The following is a 25,752-nucleotide window of genomic DNA, read 5'->3' on the forward strand; positions in this document are numbered from 1 at the left end:
TGTCTTTGGAGGAACCACAGTTCCCGTTTGTTTGCTTTCCAGGATAATTCGGCAGGATTCATCTTTAAAAGAACAATCAGGGGCTCCTGGGTGGCTCAGTGGATTAAGCCGCTGCCTTCGGCTCAGGTCATGATCTCAGGGTCCTGGGATCGAGCCCCGCATCGGGCTCTCTGCTCCACAGGGAGCCTGCTTCCTCCTCTCTCTCTGCCTGCCTCTCTGCCTACTTGTGATCTCTGTCTGTCAAATAAATAAATAAAATCTTAAAAAAAATAAAAAATAAAAAATAAAAGATCAGCTTTCCTGTGATTTCTCAAGGTTTTGCAGATGAGAAGTTTGCTCTCGGAACCCCAAAACCACAGAGCTGTCATGGTATGCAGAGCGCCACAGAGTACTTCTGTCTTGAGAGACAATTAGATGAGGCCAGTATTTACTGAGCAGCTACTGTGTGCCAGGTGAGCCAAGTTCTCGAAGTACGTTCTCCCATGCAATCTGCGGCAGACAGTTGCCACGGCTGAGATCTCCACTTGACAGATGAGGAAACTGAGGCACGCAAGGGTTGACTTGTCTGAGCTTATAAGCGGCAGAGTCAGGACTGGGGGACCTGAAAGTCGCCATCAGTGAGGGATGCATCCCAACATCCTGCCATTGGCCAAACACACCATGGGCTTTCACACCTCCTGTGCCTTTGCTCAAGCTCTTTACCGCATTGGAATGCCCCGCTCCTCCCGATTAATGTGCGCTCCCTCCGAAGACCAGCTTCAACAACACCTCCACTGTAAAACACCTCCTTTCTCAGATTAGAAACCAGAAAGATAAAGGAACAAAGACAAAAATAAAGGGCCAAAGAATCTGTTCTTGCTCTGGTCTGGCAATAATCTTCTAGAAAGAACCACTCGTAAACAAGAGCAAGAACTTATCTAGTGATCCGGCAGAAAGAAAAGGTCCGCAGGCATCTCCGGGTGAGAAGCACAAGTCTTCTGTTTCTCCTCACTACGGGGGGCACTGACTGGCTTCGGAACAACGCCCCGACCCTGGCTCACCAACAATCCACTCCACGTGCTACACCAGTATGTCCGAAGGACCAGAACTGGGCCTCCCTTATAAAGCCTTTGTCAGCATTCCACACGGGGCTGACTGGGAGTTCAGCGGGAGTTTAACGTGAGGCTGGACCCAGTCCCCGCAAAGCCACTGCCCGATACAGAAGATAAAACTGAGGCTGAATCGGGGAGACCAGAAAATGATTGGTGGGGGGGAGAGGACTGGTTTATTACTATTTTTTAAGATATTATTTATCTGACAGAGCGAGAGAGAGAACATGATGGGGAGCAGCAGAGGGAGAGGGAGAAGCAGACTCCTGATGCGGGACTCGATCCCAGGACGCTGGGATCATGACCTGAGCCGAAGGCAGACGCTTAACTGACTGAGCCATCCAGGCGCCAGGAGAGAACTGTTTTATAACCAGGGGTGTATGGGGGGGAGAGAACAAAAGTGGCCCATTTCCACAAGCTTCATTTAATTTCTCTGCAGCCTTCCCCTGCTCAGTAATTGAATGTATAATTTATTTTGGCTAGCGACTGCAGCGTGTGGCTTTCAGAACAACACTAACGGGCTTCTAAGGTTCAGTGCCATGGAATTTAGTGAGTGGAATAAAAGTCAGCAGATAAATTATTAAACGGGAAGTGGACGCCACATTCCCGCCCCTCCTGCAGGGGCCTGAAGTGTGGGGCGAGGCAGATGGGGAGTCCTGGGCACAGACACCGAGGGCACTAACCTCCCACACAGACTGTACCGGGCTGTTCGGACACTGCTTATCTCCCGGTGTGGACCGAGGCCATCACGGGGCAGCACCACAGGGCAAAAGCCACCCAGGGCTCTTGTCAAATAGTCTTGGAGCAGATCTTTGATGATGGGGGAGCCTTTACTTAGCTTAAGAAATTTTTCAATATTTAATTTAAATATTTAAATATTAAAAAAATTTTAACCCCATCTGGGGTCTAGTCATAATAAGCTTGCTGGGATCTACAGTATTTTAGAACATGTTCCTGAGTTTCTCAGTTGGGAGAAGAAAGATCAAGGCTTCTAGAGCCTCTGTTCACAGTCTATAGCTCTGATAGCAGCAGCTCATAAGCCGTTCCGAATGGTTCAAGTTACACAGAACTCAAGAGTTCCCCCGTGAAGGCTACCATTCCTGAACATTTTTTTAAAGATTTTATTTATTTATTTGTCAGAGAGAGAGAAAGAGAGCACAAGCCGGCAGAGTGGCAGGGAGAGGCAAGAAGAGAAACAGGCTCCCCCGCTGAGCAAGGAGCCCAATGCGGGACTCGAACCCAGGACCTTGGGATCATGACCTGAGCCGAAGGCAGCGGCTTAACCCGCTGAGCCACCCAGGTGCTCCCATTCCTGAACTTTTTTTTTTTTTTAATATTTTATTTATTTTACAGAGAGAAATCACAACTAGGCAGAGAGGCAGGCAGAGAGAGAAGAGGAAGCAGGCTCCCTGCGGAGCAGAGAGCCCGATGTGGGGCTCGATCCCAGGACCCTGGGATCATGACCTGAGCCAATGGCAGAGGCTTTAACCCACTGAGCCACCCAGGTGGCACTCCCATTCCTGAACTTTTTAAGAGGGAACCAGTTTATAGTAAGATTTTAAGTTTCTTACACCAATCTAAGCTAATCATCTGATCTAGTCTTCATTTTGCATAGCATCAGGGTTTTGGGTGTGGCTGTTCATTTTTGTCTCACCCTGTTTCTTGCTAACCCATCATGCTTACCAAAGCAGGCACCAGGAGAAAGTTCCACGTTCACCGACACACACCAAGGGCAGGTGGGGAGTGTGGATAAGCAACATCCACGGTAAGAAAACATACGGACCCAAAGCACGATGGCAATCACGAGGAGGACGGTGCCGAGCAGGACAGACTGGGAAGGGCATCCAGCCAGAGCGGAGCTTCTAGCAAGAGTGGGCAGCAAAAGTCACCCTAACCAGGGGAGGCTTCTCATCACCTGCTTGAGAATCAAAAAAAAACAAACCAAACCAAACCCAAGTATGTGGGGGAAGATTATTTTAGAAAGAGGCAATGGCAGGTACAAAGACTCTGAGTTAGAATGCAGCTTCGCATGTTCGGAGAAGCAAACCAGTGTGGCTTGAGGAGGTGCCAGATGAGGACAAGGGGCAGGCAGGCCCTAGATGGTCTGAGGACTCCCAGGGAAGGTGTTTGGTGTCAATCCAGATGTGGCAGAAAGCTACTGGAGTTCCCAGGAGTCAAAAGCAAAGCTTAACCCCTCAAAAGGGGCGTGGGTAGCAATCACGTGTGAAGGCGCTGGTACCCAGAGCCGCCCCAGGTGAATGAAGATACAACATTCCAGAGCTGCCGTGGAAGGTCGGCTCTCCAACCAACCCGGAGAATCCACCCAGAGCAACGGCAGCAAGCAGGGGACGGCCAACCCTGGCGTTATCAACTGGGAGCTCACGGAGAAGATGGCAGACCATCACTGAAAATATCGGCCCCCCTCGTATGTGGCCACACAAACCTCCCTGGTTCCCAGGAACCTCAAGCTTCCCTAATGCTGGCCCTACAGATGCTCTACCACAGCGGCGAGCGGCGCGGCCTGGAGTCAGAGCAAGCGTGGACTCCCCGCTCCTGAGCCCCTCCCTGCCTCGGCTCTGCCCCTGGGAAAGGGAGCACCGACCACAGGACCACAGCCCATGGCTGTTGAGAGGACGAAATTAAACAGTATGTGCAGAAGGGTTCAACACACACACACACACGCTCCAGCAGCGGTACCCAGATCTCTGGCACGCGGTGGTACGGCTCTGTGCGCGTGTCCTTGATGCACACCGTCCCAGGAGGTGACAAGCACACCCTGTAGCAAACACCTGCCTGAGGGCTTTCTCTCAGCTCGAGTGTGGGGCAGGCGAGGGAGCCAGAGAGGTGATGATCTAGAAACAGCCCTCACGCAATGACAGATGGAACAGAGTCAAGAACCCACTTCCCCTGCCCCTCAGGTGGGGCAGTGCCAAGGCCGTCCGACACCCCCTCCCAGCGGTCCCGGTGGGAACAGACCTCAGCTGCCCACGGCAGTTACCTGCCCAACAGTGCACCTTTTGTTGGCTTCCTTCCCTCCCCCGTCTCAGCCCCCCATCACCTGACGGACACTCTCGTGGACTTCTGCTCAAGTAAACCGTCTGGCTCCTGAACCTTGTACAGAAATGGGCCTGGGGCAGAATTTTTTTTTTTTTAAACAAACACTATATCCTTTAATGATAAAAACAGAACTCCTCATTGGTAACAAGCCAGAAGAAAATCAACATCACACAGCAAAGGTTGGGGCAGAATTTTTATCACTAACAGCAAGCCGGGCAGAGTACTCTTTCTGTACTTACTAGTTTCTAGTTGCAGGTCTCTAGGGTTTCAAACAAACGAACAGCAACAAAAAATAAACAGCCATGTCCTGGGGTGAAGCAGTCCTAACTTGTAAAATTCTCTAGGCACACTTCTCCTGGGGCATCGAGCTGCCCGCCAGGCCTGTGTGAGACAGGTTTCAGAAGGGCCTTGCGGGAAAGTAGCTTCGCACTGTCATCTGTCTGACGCTATAAATGTGGGCAAGGCCAGTGCACTTCCTTCTACAGAAACAGATTTAGAATTCGTTTCTCCATTAGTTCTTTCTTTCCTTTCTTCTTAGAGGCGCGCACACGCGCGCGCGCGCGCACACACACACACACACACACACACACACACACACCCCACCCCCCACCCCTGAGTCAGCTTTCCGAAACAGCCAGAGAACACTCAAGAGGAGAGAATGATGGGGCTTACCTTGGGAGAGGCACTGGTTGGCCAGGGCAACCTGACCGGAATGCAGGTAGAGATTGAGGCGCGTGAAGATGCCCACCAGCGAGGGAATGGTGATGAAGCAGTAGGCAACACAGGCCTAGATGGACGGGAAGAAACACAGCATGGGACGTAAGCAACATCCCCACTGCAGCCTGGTCCTCCTGCTTCCATCCATCACGTATTTTCAATTAAAAAACATTGACAAGGGGCTCCTGGGTGGCTCAGTGGGTTAAGCCTCTGCCTTCGGCTCAGGTCATGATCCCAGGGTCCTGGGATCGAGCCCCGCATTGGGCTCTCTGCTTAGCATGGAGCCTGCTTCCTCCTCTCTCTCTGCCTGCCTCTCTGCCTACTTGTGATCTTTGTCTGTCAAACAGATAAATAAAATCTTATAAACAAACAAACAAACAAACAAAAAAACACTGACAAGGGGCTCCTGGGTGGCTCAGGTCATGATCCCAGGGTCCTGGGATCGAGCCCCGCATTGGGCTCTCTGCTTAGCATGGAGCCTGCTTCCTCCTCTCTCTCTCTGCCTGCCTCTCTGCCTACTTGTGATCTCAGTCAAATATGTAAATAAAATCTTAAAAAAAAAAATAGGGGCACCTGGGTGGCTCAGTGGGTTAAAGCCTCTGCCTTCCGCTCAGGTCATGATCTCAAGGTCGTGGGATTGAGCCCACATCGGGCTCTCTGCTCAGCGGGGAGCCTGCTTCTTCCTCTCTCTCTGCCTGCTTCTCTGCCTACTTGTGATCTCTGTCATTCAAATAAATAAATAACATCTTAAAAAATAAATAAATAAAATAAAAAATAACAAACACTGACAATAACGAAATCTCCTCCTTCTGAGCCCCAATTTTCTCTTCACGCCTCTGCAGCGTACTCCAGATGCCTCTTTGGGGGGGGGGGGGCAGGCAAATAAGGAGCGTAAGGGGGTAAGAAAAATAAACCCTCATCTGTCACAGCAGGAAGCAAATAGGTTGACACCGATTAGTGACTAAGCAGCACACTTTTAAACCAATTACTTAAAAATATGGCAGTAATTAGAAGAAATTGCTCGAAAAGGTTTTGAGGTGGTGGGCTCTTGAAAAAAGAGGCATAAAGTCAGGGCAGGACAGTATGCTTATTTTTCACAATGCTTATTTTTTTTTTTTTTTTTGGTCCAATTCCATTTAAAAAAAAAACCACACACACACAGATATGGATTGCTTTGATAAAAAGACTTTCCAGATATAGGCACGAGCCAGAGGTAATTCAGCTGGCAAAAAATGCGATTTACCTCTCAACACGGCCCACCCCACCCCTGCCCTTAACACGTGTCCAAATGGAGACTTCTCTGATCATTTGTCTTGAAAAATCCCAAGAAAGAAAAGTGGTTCATCCACAGATACTTGAGAAGGAAAAATTAATCTGGAAAATCGATACTTAACCACCCCTTAGGACACACTTGTCTTTTTCTGGGAAGAGTGACTTAGAAACTTGCAAATGAAACAACTGAGGTTCAAAGTCAGGGGGTCTTATCTCTAGAACATACCCGGACAAAGGCAGCCGTCTTTCTGGAATGATTTCCTTTCATTACTTTCCTCGTTTCCATTGCCAACCGGTTTACACTCTGGATTTATTAATTTAAAAAAAGAAAAGAAAAAGGAAGACTTATGAGATGATGGCTGACTCACATTAACATCTTCCTAGAGATCTGGATGTTAACTGCATACAAGTCAACAAGAATGAGCTACGTGGGGCCCAGACAAGCTAGCTCTGAACCCCGACATGCCAGAGGGGTCATCCCGCCTGCCTCAGTCTCAGCCTTGAGCAAACATCTCCAACAGGGTAAGAACAAAAGGCCCTCACTGAGTTAGTCATGCCTATCAACTGGTATTATAAATGACCATTTTCTGGTTTAATGAATAGCCAGGGTTCACTTCATTTCCAGAAATCCCACACACTAAGCTTGAGATCTTAGCGATCCTAAGAGAAACCTCCAAACCCGAGACGCAGCACGCAATTCAGCGATGCAATACAGACGTGAACTCTAAGGACAGAAACAGCCGCTTCCCCATCACGCTCACAGCCTACAGGTATGTTCTAAGAGCTGTGCGTTCCTTAGCTTCCTTCACCGCCACAACCCTACGAGGTGGACATGGTGAGCTCCCCAGATGTACAGAGGAGGTCTCTACCGTTAGGTCTTAAATTCAGGAATGTCATATAACCTGCTAAGCAGCAAGCAAATATATAAAAGGGCTGCTCTCCTTGAATTTACACGAAGCAATTAAAGCCTTGGGGAATCTTTACACAAACATGAAAAGTTCGGACCCTGGTTCCCAAACTGTGTACCATGGCATCCTGGAGGGCTGGAGCAAACTCGCAGGGGCACCCACAATTTTTTAGGGAAACAGAGCAAGGTTCCATTGTAGAGCGCTGTGGAAAGCACTGGCCTTAGGAAGCTCATGGATTCAACACCAGACTGTCCCCTGTTCCTCATGGCGATGTCCTCCTAGCTTGGGTGAAACCCGGTACTCAACAGCTGCTCTGATTACAAGTATGGTGCAAAAACCAATGCGGGGAAAGAAAAATCAACGTGGAACAGAGAACAAGGGTAGCGATGCCAATCTGAGGGCAAGGTTTGAGAAGTGGTACAGTGCCCAACAAGTTACTAATAATTGGGATTATTTAAGAATAAAGATAATTATTTTTCTTTCAATTCACATATATTGCTATTTCTAAGAGCTACTCAGTTGTTAGGGCATAAACACTTAAGTTCTTTGGGTCTAACTTCTTAATCAACAGAACTGCTATTTCCTTCTTTGCTGTGGGGACACCACGAAGAGCTACCAAGAACCAGCTGGCCTGCGACTCTAGTTAAGCTGTTAGAGCCATACGTTAATATTTCTGTAACTCATCAGTGCAACCCACTTTGCTGCTGGCATATGGGACTGAGAATATGCTCATTTCAGAGAAAAAGAGGTTAAAAAAAAAACACCATCTAAAGACTTAAGCAAAAATTGCAGATTTGATTAATCTTTGAGACACTGGCTTTTATGCCCCAAAGAATAGAAGTGTTACGGGGCCACAAGACTCCCAGATTAAGCTCCACGCTTGGCAGAGAGTTAATACTTATTGAGAAAACAGACAAAAAGATGAAAATCCTTACGTGAATCAACTGCACAAGAACAGGTTCCAGGTTGCAAAACATTGACCGAGCCTCAACGTAAAAACTGAGCTGTTGTTCAAAATCACGGCCAAAGGAAACCTAGAAGCAAGGGAAAAGGTGCTGAGAATGTTGTTACCCCTAGGCACCTGGGAGCACACACCATTGAGAAGTTTCCCTGAGCTTCGACAGGTAGGGAAAGTCTGCAATGACAAGTCACCAAAAACATGAATGGGTGGAAATGTCCAGGGTATGCAAAGGCGCACGCAAGCACACACACACTCGAATTTACACTTGCCTCTGCAGCGTACTCCGTACTCCGGATGGCTCTTTGGGAGGAGGGGGACAGGCAAATAAGGAACATAAGGGGGTAAGAAAAATAAACCCTCATCTGTCATAGCAGGAAGTAAATAGGTTAACACCTGTTAGACTTTACGTGACTTTCCCCGCATGTAACTGGAATATTACTATTACTCTTACCACCTCCTCTTCATGACATGAGCACTGGAGTAGAACATAAAAAGACCAAAGGGTATAGAACAGTATCTCAGAATGTAAATCGGATTTCCCAGGCTAGAAGGAAACGCCTGGAAATGAAATAATGGAATTTTGTTTGTCAGCTGTGGCCTTTTCCAAAGGACATAAATTTGGTTTTTAGTATTTGGTTATTGGTAGCCATTGGTCAGAGGGATTTCCCTAATAAGAGCCACACCTTTCTGCTTCCTGGTGGGGAGTCCAAACTCGGCAACTTAGGGGTGGCTGGGGGAGCCAGAAGTGGAAATTTCTCCATCAATAAAAATCTATTTCTTCAAATTTATGAACAGCTGGTTAGGAGGACAAACTTGACTGTTACAGCAATCATTTTTGCCCAGAGGGGGTTTAACATTGCTATTTCCATTAAAGCTATCAGGTTTCCCATCCTATTTCTGCATATTCTTTTCCATTCTAACCGGGTGGCTCTCAGACAAACCAAGGGGATAAAATACCACCTGATCATCGTATAAATGAAGGACAAGGAGAGTCCCCTGGTAAAAGGTGCATTTCCCAACACAGCAGTTGAAAGGTTAATTCTGATTTTGCATGAAAATGGGTTATTTTACCTACAGAGTCAAGAAGGACAACACTGACCCCTCCTGTTGAACAAGTCACATTTTCGGGGTCCTTTTCAAAGTGATCTAGTTATTTATCTCTTGGTCAGCTTTTGTCTTGACATTTATATTAAAATAAGACACCGGCAGAGGTTGCTACTTAAGCTTTGCTCGCAAAGAAGGAAAAGGACGGTGGTTCTGGCTAGGAGGGGCTGGGGGGGTTGTTCCCAAAGAAGGCTGTAAGAATCCCTCCCATCTGCCTGGCCTTTTGCAGCGTCCCTGTGGACCCCCTCCCCCATCTTGGGGGTGGAGTTTACTTTCCCAGCTCTCCAAGGCGACAGCCCCTGGTGACTGCTTTGACCAACAGAATGCAGCAGGATGGGACAGCGGTCACTGAGTGATCGCAGGACTTTTGTCTTAAAAGGCCCCACAGCTTCTGTCCATGCCTGCACCATACAAAACTGCTTGGCTGAGAAGGTTGGATGGTGGCAGAATGGCAGAAAGAGGCCATGCCAGTGAGAAATGAGGCCCCAAAAGTCAGCACCAAGAGCCTAAACGTGGAAGCGAGGCTGTCCTGGATCCTCCGTGGCCCCAATCCTGGCACATGGAGCAACCTGGCTCCAGTCAACCCCCAGGATTGTTAAGAATTAATAAAACAGGGGCACCTGGGTGGCTCAGTGGGTTAAAACCTCTGCCTTCGGCTCAGGTCATGATCCCAGAGTCCTGGGATTGAGCCCCACGTCAGGCTCTCTGCTCAGCGGGGAGCCTGCTTCCCTTCCTCTCTCCCTGCCTGCCTCTCTGCCAACTTGTGATCTCTGTCAAATAAATAAATAAAATCTTAAAAAAAAAAAAGAATTAATAAAACACGGTAACTGACAGCTGCAAAGTTTTGTGGTGAGTTGTTACACACAATTTTGCCCCTGCCACCAGCATCCTTCCGCCATCACCCAATGAGCCGCACATCACTTCGGGTGCCTTTGGGAGCCCCTACTCCCAACTCCAGGATCCATGTGATCCGCGGCTGCATAGGCATGCGAAGGTCTCCCAGGCCTGGCCAGTGTGTTCCTTCTCCCTCACTGCGCCAATTCATGTAGGGATGAGCCGGTGACCTTTAGTCTAGTTAGTCTAGAGACTCAATCCCAGGACTTCCCCTAGAGCCCTTTCTGCTGGGCCGCAGCAGGGGCAGGCGTGCAGCAGGGGCAGGCATGGGGACCCGGGGCTCTGCAAGGGAGTGAGCCTGCCAGGGAAGACACTATGGGAGCGGAACCCGGAGCCACAGACCTACAGAGGGCAGGTCCTGATGACACCACGGAGACCCCTACAGCCAGCTGCTCCTTCAGAGAGCTCCATTCCTGGACTTGGCGTCCCCCATCCAAACCTCTCCCCTGCCTTTTTTTTTTTATTCCTTAGGCCAGTTTGGTCTTGGCTCTCTCTGCCCCCAGGGGAGTGCTTGCTAATGTAAGATGTTTTCTAATTTCATCTTATCATAATAAAAATGAAAAGCACCAGGGAACATAATGTTAACTGCTTTCACCGGAGTTAAGGACAAACAATTACATCACATTTCCAAGTGCCCTGAAACTTCTTCCCCAATACTTACCATTTTTATAAATCCATTAATCAAATATGCCAGTGTTCTTTTCTCATCCTCAAGAGTGAGTGCACTAAAATCAATAATGGTACATAATTAACATTGAGGTAATAAAGGAAAGTTTCTAAAGAATATATGAGAAGTAAGCTATTTAACAGGTAAGAGCATTTTGCATTTTCTAGATTTTAAAAACTCCCAACGGGCTGTGTGTGTGTGTTTCTTCCGACGAAAATATATCACCTAAATGAACATAACTTAAATGTGTTTCTCATCTCTCTCAAAGATGACGTTTCAGAACATATTTATTAAAAGCAAAGGAGGAGACTTTCCCTTGGAATTTGGACAGCAAGGTCCAACTGTAAATTTTGCATTCCGGAGAAGTTGTGTTCAACATTTTGGGATAAAAAATTTCAAAGCAGCAGCGAAGTCTAAAGAATTCCACAACAAACACCCATATATCTACCACCAGGATCCCACCATTATCATTTTATCATATTTGCTTTATCACGTAACTATCCACTTCCCACTCCATCAAATCCAGCTCATTCTGGGGAAGCATCTTTGAGTAAATTACAGATTGTGATTGCCTCTGTCTAGCAGCAGTATTAATACAGATACACGATTAATACAAACACACGTAAGACAGTGTCACATCCTTAAGCTTCAACTACACATGTGAAGGCCTAGTAAAGTTCTCCAAATTGATTTTTTTAAAAAACTTAAGAGCCCAGAGAAAACAGGAGCCAAGTCTTTTGTGTGTTGGTTTGTCCTGGGGGTGGGGGGGAGTAAGTACTGGCAAAAACTGCACTCCGTCTGCTAACAAAGCAATGTTTCGTTCTTTGAGGCTCCACTGCCCAGCCCCCTCTGCAGCTGGGAATAACCAGAGGACAGTTCTAGCCAAGGGGATGTGAGCACAAGCGAGGGTGAGCCATCCAAGTTTCTCCCAGAAAGAAAACTGCTGTCCTCCAATGCCCGCAGGCTGTACATGGACATGGTCGTGGTAAGCCATCTTCAGCCCCAGGAAGACATGGCAGAGGGATGGCCAAGCAACAAGACAGAAGGAGCCTGGGGCACCTGGGTGGCTCAGTGAGTTAAAGCCTCTGCCTTTGGCTCAGGTCATGATCTCAGGGTCCTGGGATCCTCCGAATGGGGCTCTCTGCTCAGCAGGGAGACTGCTTCTTCCTCTCTCTCACTCTCTCTGTCTGCCTCTCTGCCTACTTGTGATCTCTGTCAAATAAATAAAAAAAATAAATAAAAATCTTAAAAAAAAAAAAAAAAAAGACAGAAGGAGCCTGGATAGCACTCTACAGTACAGTGACCCTACCCCAACCTTCTGATCTCACACCTTTAGCAAGACAGAAATAAACCTTCTATTTTGCCGAAGCTAAAAACCCAGTATCCTACTAAGACAAATGCTTTTCTGCTGTGTTTTGTGCCTTTATTTCTATCCAACTAAAAAGCCTATTGGTTCCACGTATTACGAAAAGTCTTGATATTTTGGTTTTGATAACTATTCATGAGGCTGGCAGTGCAAAATCATGAAGACCAGGATTCCAAAGTTCAGAAGAAAAAAAAAAAGTAAAATTCATCTTGCTGACCGTTAAGTTCCAAAACCGTTTTCTCCATTCTTGTAACATTTTCCAGTGACTCAAGCTCCTGTACTTAAAAATTCTTTGGGGACTAAGATTTTAGCCACAAATAAGCAGGAACTGCTTCAAACACAATCACATGGAAGCGTGTAAGGGAAAAAAAAACTAGAAAGAAAAGGAGTGACAGTTTGGCCTCTGACCCAAGAGGTAAGGCCAATGCGTAGGACTGAGTCTCAAGTCTACTGAACACCTCCAGCCCTTCACGTAAGGGACAGAAGCCATTTCATCTGAATTTCAAATACTTGGCTAATAATGAGAAAAAATGTACAGCTATGTTACTGGAAGGGTGAACTCATTAGTATCCTATCTGGTGCTCTCAAATCTCCAGGAGACGTGGAGTTTGAGTTCACTTGGATGAAACCAGCCTTTTCCTGTCAACAGAAGTCCCTTTGTAAAAACATCTGCCATCTTGGGGTGCCTCGGTGGCGCACTCGGTTGACTGTCTCTTGGTTTAGGCTGAGGCCATGACCTCAGGGTTGTGGGATCGAGTCCCACCTCAGGGTCCATGCTCAGCAGGGAGTCTGCCATGGATTCTCACCCTCTGCCCCTCCCCCAACTAGCTCTCGCGCTCTCTCTCTCAAATCAATCTTCAAGAACAACAACAATAACAAACCTGCCATTTCATTTTCTCAGGAAGGTTCATCTGAGCCTCTCTCTTTTCCTGAACTTGAATGCCCTCATTAGCAAGAATTTTAATAGACCCCATAAAATGATATTACCCATAGTGGCAGCTTAATGCAGTAATTCCCCAATGTACTATTAGGTGGTATTAAGACCCAATCCCTGTTCGGTCTCAGCCTCGAGCGTGGCTTACTTCACAGAGTCGTGCATGGTCTTGCACACGTGCAAAAGGGCGTTCAGAATGACAGGGTCCTTTGTGGGTTCTTGCTGATGCCTACAAGACATTTAAAGATGACAGTAAACGTTATGTCCACTCAGAGCAATGAAGGCACGAGCTGAGTTTCTCCTTTGTTGCGTATATTTGAGATAAAGCAAATTACTCAGTCGGCACTGGCGACGGTGGGTTTTAATTCTTCTTCCAGTAACAATGACAAGCCTGCTTTTCTGCACATATTATAACTTCTCCTAAAACTACCAAAAATCTTACAAAATCACGGGAAAGCTGCTGCATTTCCTAAGCCAGGCAAGGGGCAAACCTGATTTTTTTTTTCTTAACTACGTTTCTTTCTAAAGCTGTCTACAACCTGTCTATAACTGTGTTAAGTGCCAGACAAAACTGTAATTTGGCTTTTCAAATAATACAGAAGGACAAGGTCTTATAACAAATCTTTACCTAAGTAAAGGAGGTATATTTGTTCTAAGCATATGGAATGAACCTTTTAGGAAGACAACCCAGGAAAGCTTAAAACATACATTATTCAAGCAACATCTAACTCAATTTTCCCAACTGGGGTTATTTAAGTTCCATCTTAACACACCTTATTTTACCCTATCTATATATTTAATATTTTAAGCGACTTTAACTTTTTAAATTTAACTCTTAGAAAAAATACATGAAAACACCAATTAAACTAGTTATATTATATATTGTCAAATATACTTAAATATACAACTTTTAAAATCAAAATCAAAAATCTCTCCTCCCTATGCCACCTAGAATTATTTCCTGTACCGCCAACAGTAGGCTGTTTGGGGAAACACAGATGTAGTCAAAAGGAAAGCAACGAAATTTAAAAACCCATCACAAATCTAAGCACGGAAGACGGAAAGCTTTCTAGCTCTGCGACCTTGACAAGTATGACTTTATTTTTAATCTTTTAGAATGTTACTCCCTAAGTAGTTCATTAACAGCCGCTCCTTCCAAAAACACATCGGAATACAATGTAGGTGACGGCCGGGTTCCGGCTACTCCTTATGACTTCGTCTGCTTAGGCACTGATTACAAACTTTTATCGCGACTGCTCCTTTTAATGTGGTTTTCCTCTCCATGTTATTTCAGAGGTTAAATGCAAACAGATCATTAGGCCTCCAAGGACACAGAGTGACTCCTACCCACACGCATCACAGGGGCACTGGCAATTGAAGCTTCTGGTGACGCCGTGTTGTACTTACTTGATAAAAACTTCCATGATGCATTTGCAAACCTCCACCCGCACACTCTCTTTTTGGAACATGTCCAGAAATGGCAGAAATTTTTCCTAAAAACAAACAAATAAATAAAAGCACTCTCCATGCCATTGACACAAGTTGCTGGAAGGGATTTGGGGGTCCCTCTTCCTTTGAAGCTCAGAGCAGAGAGTTGTTCACCTCTCTGAGGCAGGTCAGATGAGGATCCATGTGAAAGCAGGTTTGTGAAAGCTAGGAGGGTTAAAACCACTCACACGCACTGGGGCCAGTGAACATTTGGGGAACGATCAGGGCAAGCTTCAGATGGCCATGTGCTTCTCCAGATAACAACACACAAGGTGGGCCTCTGACTTTTTTACAATTGTATTGACCAGAGAAAGAAGAGCCAGTTGTTCAGAGTGGCCCCCACATCCTGACTCTACATTTACTAACTGTGCCACCTGACTCAAGTTACTCCACACTTCCTCCAGCACCAGTCTCCCCATCTGTAAAGTGGGAATCATAACTGCTCCTACGTCCTAGTGTTGTTGTGAAAACAGTACGAGGCAACGCATGCAAAGACCTCAGCAGGTGCTTGGAGTATGGCAAAGCTCCAAAAAATCAGACTCCTATTTTTAACATAAACAAGAAACAAACACAGTTCTGTGAGTGTTCATAAGTGGAAACCAGAAGACACAGGGGCAGCAGGGAAGAGATCCCCTAGATTTGTACTTACCCAGGGCAACACAGCCGATGTGAAGGGGCATCATGGGATATTTTAAAATATGAGGGACGCTTAAAAAAATGTCAACTGTCAGAGACTGAGATGATGATGAGTTCGACCTATTTCAGAGTCTCAACGAGACTTCATGTGTGATAAAAAGCAAGTGTCATATGAAAATCACTGTGGAAGAGGAAATAAGGAAGAAGACGTCTGGTCTGACTCCGAGGTTTGAGAGGCTGTATGGTGTTCAAGAAGGGCACAGATTCCACGAGTCAGGCACAAAAGAAATAAAGATAATCTTTTTCTCTCACAGTCCGGGTACTCATTTTTCAAATGCTGATTAAGTTGTTATGCCATAAATACTGAAGTTGTTTACACCAACTGCTTCCTAAAGGGAACTGTTAAGTATTTCTTTTGGCCTGGGGCATCATGAAAACATGACTGAGACACTAAGTGAACCTCTCACTCAGACACAAATTTCCAAGGGTAATTAAGGAACGCTACTTACCACAGAGAAAAGGACGGAGAAATCATGGAAGTGGGCAATCACCTTCTTAATTATTGACTGAAGCTGCAAAACCAAACAGAAAACACATCTTATTTAATAAAACTTGGATATATTTTTTCGAGATTTTATTTCTAGGTATTCTCTACACCCAACGTGGGGCTCGAACTCACAACGCCAAGGTCGAGAGGTCACATGCTCCCCTGACTGAGCCAGCCAGGCACTCCAAAAGTTGGATATTTCTAAAAGGCGACCTTCTTTCATAATTTGAAATTACAATTACAATAAGGGAGAGCGGGATGTCTCGGGAATGGGAGATTACTTGGCGGTAGGTTAGGTCCTGTCTCAGTCTTGAGTTTGCCCATCCTATTCTGCAGTCTTGGGGAAGCCACTTCTCACCCTCATCTTCCTCTTCCGTAAAATGGAGAGTAAAGCAGTATCTTGTTCACTGTGAGGGTTAAATGGGATGGTTCGTGTGACGTGCTTGGAGTGGTACAGTGTCTTTCCTTGGAAAGCTATTAAAATCAGCTACGAATATTCAGGGCGGGGGAGGGGCAATAATTCATCAAAGGGCCACGGAGCCATCACAACTACTGAACGTGGCTATTGCAGGTCGAAAGCAGCCAGAGGGAATATGTGAACAAATGGGCATGGCTGGTTCCAATAAAACTTTATTCACAGTAACAGATGGTGAGCTACATTACATATGGTCTATGAGGCGTACTTTGCAGACCCCTGTTCTAGCCCGTCATGGCCCTGTGTTTCTTGACGACTTCCATGGAGAGGCAATGAATGGAGTTCACTGGCGGAGTCAAACGTCACATCATTACCCGAGGATGGTGGCACGGTCGCTAAGCTTGGCCCCACAGACCCAGGCGCTGATCCACCACCCCTCGCCCTGAGATGCACACGGCCCTGTTGATGGAGAAAACCACAGAGGTGCTTCTTCTACGGAAAATATAAACCCTTGCTCCTGGTTACTGCCAAGAAGAGAAAATTTACTGACGGGTACTTTTGTTTATATTAAAAATGCTACTGTTGAAATCATTTAACAAGGAAAATGCTCATGGTCTAAAAATAAAGTATTAAGCGGTCGGGGCCCTACTTCATAATTAAGTAGCTTACTAGGTCGGTCAAGCAAAAGACTAATAAAGACGGCAAAACTGTGCCACACTAGGCTGCGAGGCAGAGCAGTGTGAGGTACTGGTGGGAACCGTGTCGGAAACCCTATCAACTGCAACGAATCCCAGGAAAACATGACATTGTTTTAATGTTTAAGTCACACATAATGCATCTCTCCCAATTTAGATGTTTTCCCCTTCGTTACGAACATGCTGAAAACCAAGAAAATTCAAAGAACGTGTGACCAACAGCCATTTACTTGCCCCTCAGATTCTACAGTGACTAACATTTTACGACAATGAGCTTTACCTCTTCACTTATCCACCCAACTCATGGCAGAATTCGTAAACACGCAATCCACACACATTTTATTTTATTTTTTAAAGATTTTATTTATTTATTTGACAGAGAGAGATCACAAGTAGGCAGAGAGGCAGGCAGAGAGAGAGGAGGAAGCAGGCTCCCTGCCGAGCAGAGAGCCCCATGCGGGGCTCGATCCCAGGACCCTGGGATCATGCCCTGAGCTGAAGGCAGAGGCTTTAACCACTGAGCCACCCAGGTGCCCCATCCACACACATTTTAAGTTTTCATTTTGAAATCACTTCAAACTTGCAGCACAGTGAAAGAAGAGTACATGTTCTCTTTACCCAAATTCACCGATTTTTAATATGTGCTAAATCGGCCTTACCGCTCCATGTAAGACATCTACTTTTTTCCCCCCGAACCATGACGAGTAGACTGCACGTTTCAGTTCCGTCACCCCCCAATACTTCATTTGAGTTTCCCAATCATCATATTCCCTGACATTTCTACGGAGCTGTTATCAAATTCATGGAAGTTAACACTGGCGGATGCAAACACTTATCTAACTCAACCATCCACAGTCCCTCCTGTCAACTGTCTCACTATGTTCTCTACAGCAGGGGGCCCAGTCCAGGATCACACATTGCTTTCCATTTTCGTGGCTCTTTAGCCTCCGTTAATACAGAACAGCGCCTTAGCCTGTGTCCTTAATGACAACGGTATTTTGGAAGAATACAGACGGATTACTTCATAGAATGTTCCTCAACTGGGGCATGAGGGCTGTTTCCTCATGACTTAATTCAATCACGCTTTCTCAATGTCAAGGCTACAGACAAGATGCTGTTTTTTCCTCAGGGTGCCCCACCTGCCGCCACACGTATCCACTGGCTCCTCACGGGTGACAGGACGTGACCAGCAGGTCAATGCCTGTCTGACGTCTCCACTGTATGGTCACTATTTTCCCCCTTGCAGCTAAAATTCATTCTAGAAAGACCCGGAGGGATATGAAAATATCGCACTCCTCCTCATACTCTCCCCCCTAGACTGACCGAGGATCGACTGAGGATTCTTGCCTGAAAATCGAGGTTTCTTATCTTTACTGCCTGTGATGGTTGCAAACAGAGACCTTTGAACTCTCATTTCTTCCCGGACTCAGTCAGCACCCCGTGCTGCCTTTCCCCTCATCAATCCATTCCCCCTAAGTGTGGACTCCTGGATTCCCACTTTAGGAATGGATCCATTACTGTCCTTCTATCTTCCAGTGCTCAAACTGGGGGGGCCTGTGAGAGCCCCTTCCAAGCTGCTCCTGTGTCCTCTTCATGTGCCCCACCCCCATCAGTTTTCTCGGAGTACTTCTTCACCCTGTGACACAAGAAAATGTTCCAGTTCCCTGTGTCCCTTCCCTAACCCAGACCTGGAGTAAGCTAACCCCCCCTACAGACCCCAGGCTGTTTTTTTTTTCTTGATACAGTATGGCTGGTTCCAATAGAACTTTATTCCTGGGGAGCCTGGGTGGTGCAGTCGGTTAAGCATCTGACTCTCTCAGGGTTGTGAGATCGAGCCCAGCATCAGGCTCAATACTTAGAGTGTGCTTGGGATTCTCTCTCCTTTTCCCTCTGCTCCTCCCCTTGCTCCCTGTCTCTCCCTCTCTCTCTCTCCCTAAAAAAAGAAATTTTTAAAATAACTTTATTCACAATAATAGATGGTGGTGGGCTACATTACATATGGTCTATGGGGGACTTTGCAGACCCCTGTTCTAGCCTGTCATGGCCCTGTGTTTCTTGACGACTTCTGTGGAGAGGCAATGAATAGAGTTCACTGGCGGAGTCAAACGTCACATCATTACCCGAGGATGTTGGCGCAGTCTCTAAGCTTGGCCCCAGAGACCCAGGCGCTGATCCACCACCCCTCACCCTGAGATGTTCACTGTTGACAGAGAGAACCACCGAGGTGCTTCTTCTAAGGAAAATATAAAACCTCTTGCCCTGGTTACTGCCAAGAAGAGAAATTTACTGACAGGTACTTCTGTTTATACTGAAAACACTGCTGTTGAGATCATTTTAAATCGTGTAAGACAAGGGGCTCACAACTCACACGGGAGGCTCTCCAGAATGCAGGCTGACCCCTGGGGTACCTTTTATAAATTGCTTCTAGATATGACAGAATTGTATAATGTAATCATTCCTCTCTCTCTTAGGAACGGACTGCATTGAAATTATTATGTTAAAGTCTTCAATTAAATGGGTCCCTAGGAGTCAAGATCTTACTAGATACTCCTCAACAAAAATTCGAATGCATCTCAGTCTTCACATGGGCCCAAGATCTTGACAACCCACAAGGGTATGACCCATCTCTCTACACGCTTCATTCACTCAGTGATGCTTACAAGAGCCTGGTGTGTGAGACGATACGATGTTTTCATCACCTCTAGAAAAATGTCAGATACTCAGTGCCTCCTCAATAAATTCTAATGACGGACTATTTTAATTAGCAAATGGGGAAAACACCCTTACCAAAATGTTAGAATTCGAACCTTCTTACAAGAACATGTAATTCATTTTCTTCTGCTAAGTGAAGCTAGAAATTGATCCCAAACAGTAAGTGCCAGAACATCACGTTATTAAATAAAAAATAAAATTTCAATTAGGTTGAAAGTTACCTGACAGTAAATGAACCTTCGCCAGACTCTGTCTTGGAGGAGGGAAAAAACCTGCTATCAAGGACATTATTGAGTCCACTGACAAAGCTGTAATATGGACTGTGGAGGAGAGAGTATGAAGATATTAATGTTAAACTCTCTAGGTCGATAACCAAACTGTGGTTATATGGAGAATGCCCTTGTTCGTAGGAAATATTCACTGACTTCTTCAGACGCAAAGTAGCATCCCGTATGCAACTAATCCTCAAAGGAGCCAGGAAAAAATTTACACATGTATTATGCGCACGTATGTGTGTGTACACATGATAACGATAAAGCAAACGTGGAAAATGTTCACAGTTGGCGAATCTGACTAAAAAAAATAATGGGCAATCTCTGAGCTGTTCTTTCAATTTGCCAATAAGCTTGACTCTATTTCCACATAAAAAGTCAGCTGGGGGCACCTGGGTGGCTCAGTGGGTTACAGCCTCTGCCTTCAGCTCAGGTCATGATCTCGGGGTCCTGGGATCGAGCCCCGCATCGGGCTCTCTGCTCGGCGGGGAGCCTGCTTCCCTTCCTCTCTGCCTACTTGTGATCTCTGTCAAATAAATAAAATCTTAAAAAAAAAAAGTTAGCTGAACTGGAAAACACAGTCCCTTTCCTTACTGGTGCCAAGCAGCTGGGTAGGGGCAGCCCATATCACACCTCACGCAATCCTCACAGCCACTCTGAGTGTAGGGCTACTACCCCATTTTACAAGCGAGAAAAGTGAGGCACAATAAGGTTCAGTAACAGAGTAAAGGGCAGATGGCGACGATATGGCGGAGTCAGGATCATCTGACTTTACAGCCTGACCCATGCAACATGCCTATGTGATTCAACAGAATAAAATTCCCAACAGTGTGGAAATGACAAAGACACAGCCGTTACCTGAGGGTAGGAGTCTTCAAACGCACGATCTGGAGTCATGTGCTTGATGACATCAGCCAGAACGGTATTCACCTCCCGTTTCTGAAGGGAGCGGGGAATAAACCTGTGTTAGACACTGAAAGGCAGTCACTGGCCACTTTTCTGGCGCAAGGACTAACATCTTCAGAACATATCCCATACTCTCCAGGGAACAGTTTCCAATCTTCTGCTGGAAAGAATATTGAGAGAGAAATCCCACCCTTATCATCGCCCTGAAGGTAACTACTTCTGGACCAGGTCGGGACTAAAACATTGTTCTCAAAGTTTCTGGGGTGACACACTGTCCTAGTCGCCATCCCTGAGTGCTGGTAAAATCGGCCGTGCCGCTGTCTCCCTGCCCGTACCAGGCCGCTCCCCCGGCGCTCGCAGAGGGCACAGCAAGGCATGGTGGGAAGGGCACAGACTCAGCTCTGACAAGCTGGACGCTCACCAGCTTTTGTCATCTCTATCAGGGGTTGACCAACCACGGCCCAAATCCAGCCCCATGCCCGCTTTTACATGGCCCGTTGACAAAAATGCTTTTTACATTCAAACCAAAAGAATGATACGTCATGACAAAAGTTACAGGAGATTCAAATTTTAGTGTGCATCAAGTTTACTGGAACACACAACTGTACCCATTCACAGATTGTCTGTGGCCGCTTGTTCGCTACAATCACAGAGCGGGATACTTGTGACAGAGATCCTGCAGTCCACAACGCATCAAACGCTTCCTGTCTGGCTCTCCACAGAAAAGGTCTGCTGACCCCTGGTCCTTTTCACAGGAGTAGGGAAGCCTCCTGGCAAGGTCTGAGGCTGTGCAGCTCACAGGAAAGGCGTCTGGTATTTGTTATTTAACATATTTGTATCACAAATATTTGTTATCTCAATAGTTGCCATTATGTTTACTCTCCTGCCTAATCCTCACTGAACTCCTGGGCATGGACATGTTTATCCCCATTTTACCAATGAGGAAGTGGAGGCTCAGAGATGTTTAGTGACTTAGCTAGGGTCACACAGCTAGAAGAAAAAAAAAATCTGACAGTGGCACTAAAAGAAACCAGAGCTCCTTGGAGAAATAGCTGAGGCTGAATCTGGGATTAAAAATATGCCAGGGAGCCTGCAACATCTTGTAAGAGAAGGCAAGGAAGGCATCAAAGAGTATGGAGAACATGTGAGAAGGACTCAGGAGCCAACCTCAAAAGGATCCATTGGACAGAGAAGGGACAAGTGAGCATCAGTAAGAATAATGCAATTCAAGTGTCTTTAAATCCAAGTGCTCCTCAAGATACCAACAACTACAACTCACTGGCCACCTTGGGGATTGCTAAGGAATCAGATCCTTACTCTAAAACCAGTAAAGGAAAGAAACAACAAAGCGGCAATCCTGCCTTTTCTGTGCAAACTGCACGTCAGGGTAACCAAAGACCAACATGGGAAGTTTCTCTTGCTACAAGTATCCCAGCTGATGAACAAAGAGTTGACTGTAATTCCAAATATCACCATTTTGCAGCCCCTAAGAAATGGTGAGTGAGATGCAACGAGCTTTAGTGGCTGCCCATGTACCAGAGGGACAGCCAGATACCACGAGCTTCCCAGGAGAACCCCCAAACACCACCCACAGTGCCGAAAAGTCTAATCAGAAGCTGATGACTCCTCTAGAACCAACTGCTGATTGGCAGGATATACTGAGAGCAGAAGGACACCGTCACCGGATACAACTAGCTGGTCCAGACTGGGAAACTCTACAGGAGAAAGGTCCGAATTTCATGAGCTAATATTATCACAGATTGGCTGGGGGGGGGGGGGGGGGAGAAGACTAAGAAGTCTACTGCAATGTACAGGCTTTATTTTAATCCTGATTGAATGATGAACTCTAAAAAAAAACTGCAAGACAACTGGGGACATCTGAACATTGACTGATTTTTTTTCTTTTTAAAGATTTTATGTATTTATTTGACAGACAGAGATCACAAGTAGGCAGAGAAGCAGGCAGAGAGAGAGGAGGAAGCAGGCTCCCTGCTGAGCAGAGAGCCCGATGCGGGGCTCCATCCCAGAACCCTGGGATCATGACCCGACCCTAAGGCAGAGGCTTTTTTTTTTTTTAAAGATTTTGTTTATTTATTTGACAGACAGAGATCACAAGCAGGCAGAGAGGCAGGCAGAGAGAGAGGAGGAAGCAGGCTCCCCGCTGAGCAGAGAGCCCGATGCGGGGCTCGATCCCAGGGCCCTGAGATCATGACCTGAGCCAAAGGCAGAGGCTTTAAGCCACTGAGCCACCCAGGTGTCCCATGATTTTAATATTAAAAGCAGTATTATCTTTTTATCATTAGGCTGAGATACTGGGATTTGGTCTCAGAAAAGGGAATCTTATATTTTACATGTATGTGCTGAGAACTGGCAGGTGAAGACACGGTGTTCGAGATTTGCTTCAGAATGACCCAGGGATGGGAGAAGCAGTCAACATATAAATGACACAAGGTCTGTCACGAGTCGGTCATTTCTGGGCGATGGGTCCAAGGGACAGCATATGTTTGAAGTTCCCAAAGTAAAGCATAAAACCAAAGTTGGACCAAAGAAACAAAATCAACAGGGCAGCACTTACACAATGCTGAAAACGAGGCCAAAACCGATTTACGGAGTTAGAGGCCAGGACGGTGGCTGCCTTCGACTTCCAACGGACTGTACCCAGGAGCAGAGTTCAGGGGGCTCGGCGGAGGTATTCCCTACGTCTTGGTCTGGACCATGATCACACGGGTGTACTTCATCAAGATTCCCCAGGTAGCCAACTTACGACATACGCATTTTTCTGCACAGAAGCTATACTTGGGTGTTTTAAAAGCCGATGACCTTTAGCATTCTGGCAATAGGATATGAACCCGGTTCTGCCTGCTTCTAAGGTTGCTGTTACTTGACAAGCCCAGTATTTCCCAAACCGAGGTTCCAGTCTGGGCACAGGGGAAGAAGCCCCTTTGCTTAGAAAAAAATGACACACTCGTCAAATACGTGGAAATGCTACTGAATGGACTCCAGGGAGAGTCACGATGCATTTTAGCAAGGAAGCATCTAAGGTTTCCTACGGTGAAAAAAACTTCTCCACTTGGTGTAATGGAGCATTTCCCCAATTCACACGCGAGCACCGTGCACACAGTAACGCTCCAGCACACTGTCAAGTAAAGGACACGATTCTTATAAATTAAGGACAATTAATACCATAAAACGCCTCAATGCCTCAGCAAGCCTTGCTCATTATAGTACATATGAATAAAAACCTAACTCTTCCAAAAACACCACCACAGGCCACACATACCGTGAAATGCTTGCACGTGTACTCCACCCACACTTCGGCACAGTTAACGTAGTCCTGCGGAGAAAAAGCAAACACGTCTTTGTGATAAGAACGCCCTTGCTGACCTTACGGTGAAAACTCATCACGCACAAACCCCTTCGAGCGCTCTGGCAATTCAGAGAGAGAAGCGATAGGGATTTCAAGACTGGTTGGTTCATCTACAGAAAAGTCTAGCTGGCGGGTGTATTTTATCCTAAGAAGCGAGTTCTAGAAATACAGTAGTTGCATGAAACTAACATTCTGGAAGTGCTACTTGGGCCAAGAGAGAAAACTGGGAAGTGGGTGCCTGGGTGGCTCAGTGGGTTAAGGCCTCTGCCTTTGGCTCAGGTCATGGTCTCAGGGTCCTGGAATCGAGCCCCACATCAGGCTCTCTGCTCAGCGGGGAACCTGCTTCCTCCTCTCTCTCTCTGCCTGCCTCTCTGACTACTTGTAATCTCTATCAAATAAATAAAATCTTGGGGCGCCTGGGTGGCTCAGTGGGTTGAGCCGCTGCCTTCGGCTCGGGTCGTGATCTCGGGGTCCTGGGATCGAGCCCCGCGTCGGGCTCTCTGCTCGGCGGGGGGCCTGCTTCCTCCTCTCTCTCTCTGCCTGCCTCTGCCTACTTGTGATCTCTCTCTGTGTGTCAAATAAATAAATAAAATCTTTAAAAAAAAAAAAAAATAAATAAATAAAATCTTAAAAAAAAAGAAAAAAAGGAAAAAAAAAAAAGAAAGCACTGAAGATTTGAGGTAAGAAATTAAGTGTTCGATTGGTGTAACGGGGAAGACCCACGGAGAGACTGTGGGATGGTCATGGAAATGGCAGGGAACAGTCGAGTACAGTGCCTGTTCCAGAAAACATTCAGGGTTGAGGAGGGGTAGCGCTCCAGGAAAAAGACCATCTGTGAGTGTGTCTCTTCTGTTCCTACACTTTAAGGAAAAGAAAGAAATGGGGGAGGGAAGTAAATAGTCTCGTTCACACAAGAAAAGCCAGGAACATCTGAAGGTCTGACAAGAAAGCTGAGAAGGCCTTGTGAAGTCAAAGACTGAAGATAACCATGAACAAGACCTTTTGATGCAAAGTTGCTTGGAAGCACTCACACCCCGGCCCCACACGCCCGGAAGCTTTGGATTTAACTCCTGCTTTAAATATGTTGTTTGGTTAGCTGACTAGAGTTGGGTTAAACAGAGTTTAGTTTATAAACTGAAGTTTAGTGAGCGTTTTGCTAAGCTTAACCTAGGTATGTGACTTGGAAAATAAGTTTCTGAGTTTTCTAAATTAGGCCAGTATTCTCTCTCTCTCTTTTTTTTTTTTTTTTAAAGATTTTATTTATTTATTTGACAGAGATCACAAGTAGAAAGGCAGGCAGAGAGAGAGGAAGGGAAGCAGGCTCCCGGCTGAGCAGAGAGCCCGATGTGGGGCTCAATCCCAGGACTCTGGGATCATGACCTGAGCCGAAGGAAGAGGCTTTAACCCACTGAGCCACCAAGGTGCCCCATAAATTAGGCCAGTATTCTCAATGTACTACGGTGAACGCGGTGACTAGAAAGGGGTTTATAACCAAACTCACTCCAGGATTTCCTTCTTGGTAAACAACTGTGTCAAATGTTACATACCCATATTCAGTTATTTGCTGAGTTTTGCACGAGATGTTCGCATCCAAAATGCCTGTGCTGAAAATCCCAGCCCCACGTTGTGACGGCATCAAGGCGGTGGGCCTTTGGGAGGTGAAGGGATCATGAAGGTGGAGCCTCGTGAAAGGCATTAGTGCCCCGATAAAAGGGACCCCAGAGAGCCCGCTCTCCCTCTCCACCC

The 25,752-nt window shown here is 46.3% G+C and overlaps 1 protein-coding gene across 3 annotated transcripts in view; it reads right to left on the bottom strand.

Moving 5' to 3' along the window:
* VPS35L (VPS35 endosomal protein sorting factor like) overlaps positions 1-25,752 on the bottom strand; it is a 120,739-nt gene that overhangs the window by 29,682 nt on the left and 65,305 nt on the right. For all 3 annotated transcript variants that reach the window (XM_045994207.1, XM_045994208.1, XM_045994209.1), the window contains 9 exons: positions 23,920-23,973; positions 20,592-20,672; positions 15,602-15,664; positions 14,376-14,461; positions 13,117-13,197; positions 10,663-10,726; positions 7,978-8,076; positions 6,361-6,438; positions 4,818-4,932 (listed from right to left, as the gene is read on the bottom strand). In XM_045994207.1, the coding sequence (XP_045850163.1) occupies positions 4,818-4,932; positions 6,361-6,438; positions 7,978-8,076; positions 10,663-10,726; positions 13,117-13,197; positions 14,376-14,461; positions 15,602-15,664; positions 20,592-20,672; positions 23,920-23,973 (721 nt within the window). The remainder of the gene's footprint in view (positions 1-4,817; positions 4,933-6,360; positions 6,439-7,977; positions 8,077-10,662; positions 10,727-13,116; positions 13,198-14,375; positions 14,462-15,601; positions 15,665-20,591; positions 20,673-23,919; positions 23,974-25,752) is intronic.

The sequence above is a fragment of the Meles meles genome, chromosome 21 (assembly GCF_922984935.1).
Source record: "Meles meles chromosome 21, mMelMel3.1 paternal haplotype, whole genome shotgun sequence".
In the NCBI taxonomy this organism is placed as follows: domain Eukaryota; kingdom Metazoa; phylum Chordata; class Mammalia; order Carnivora; family Mustelidae; genus Meles; species Meles meles.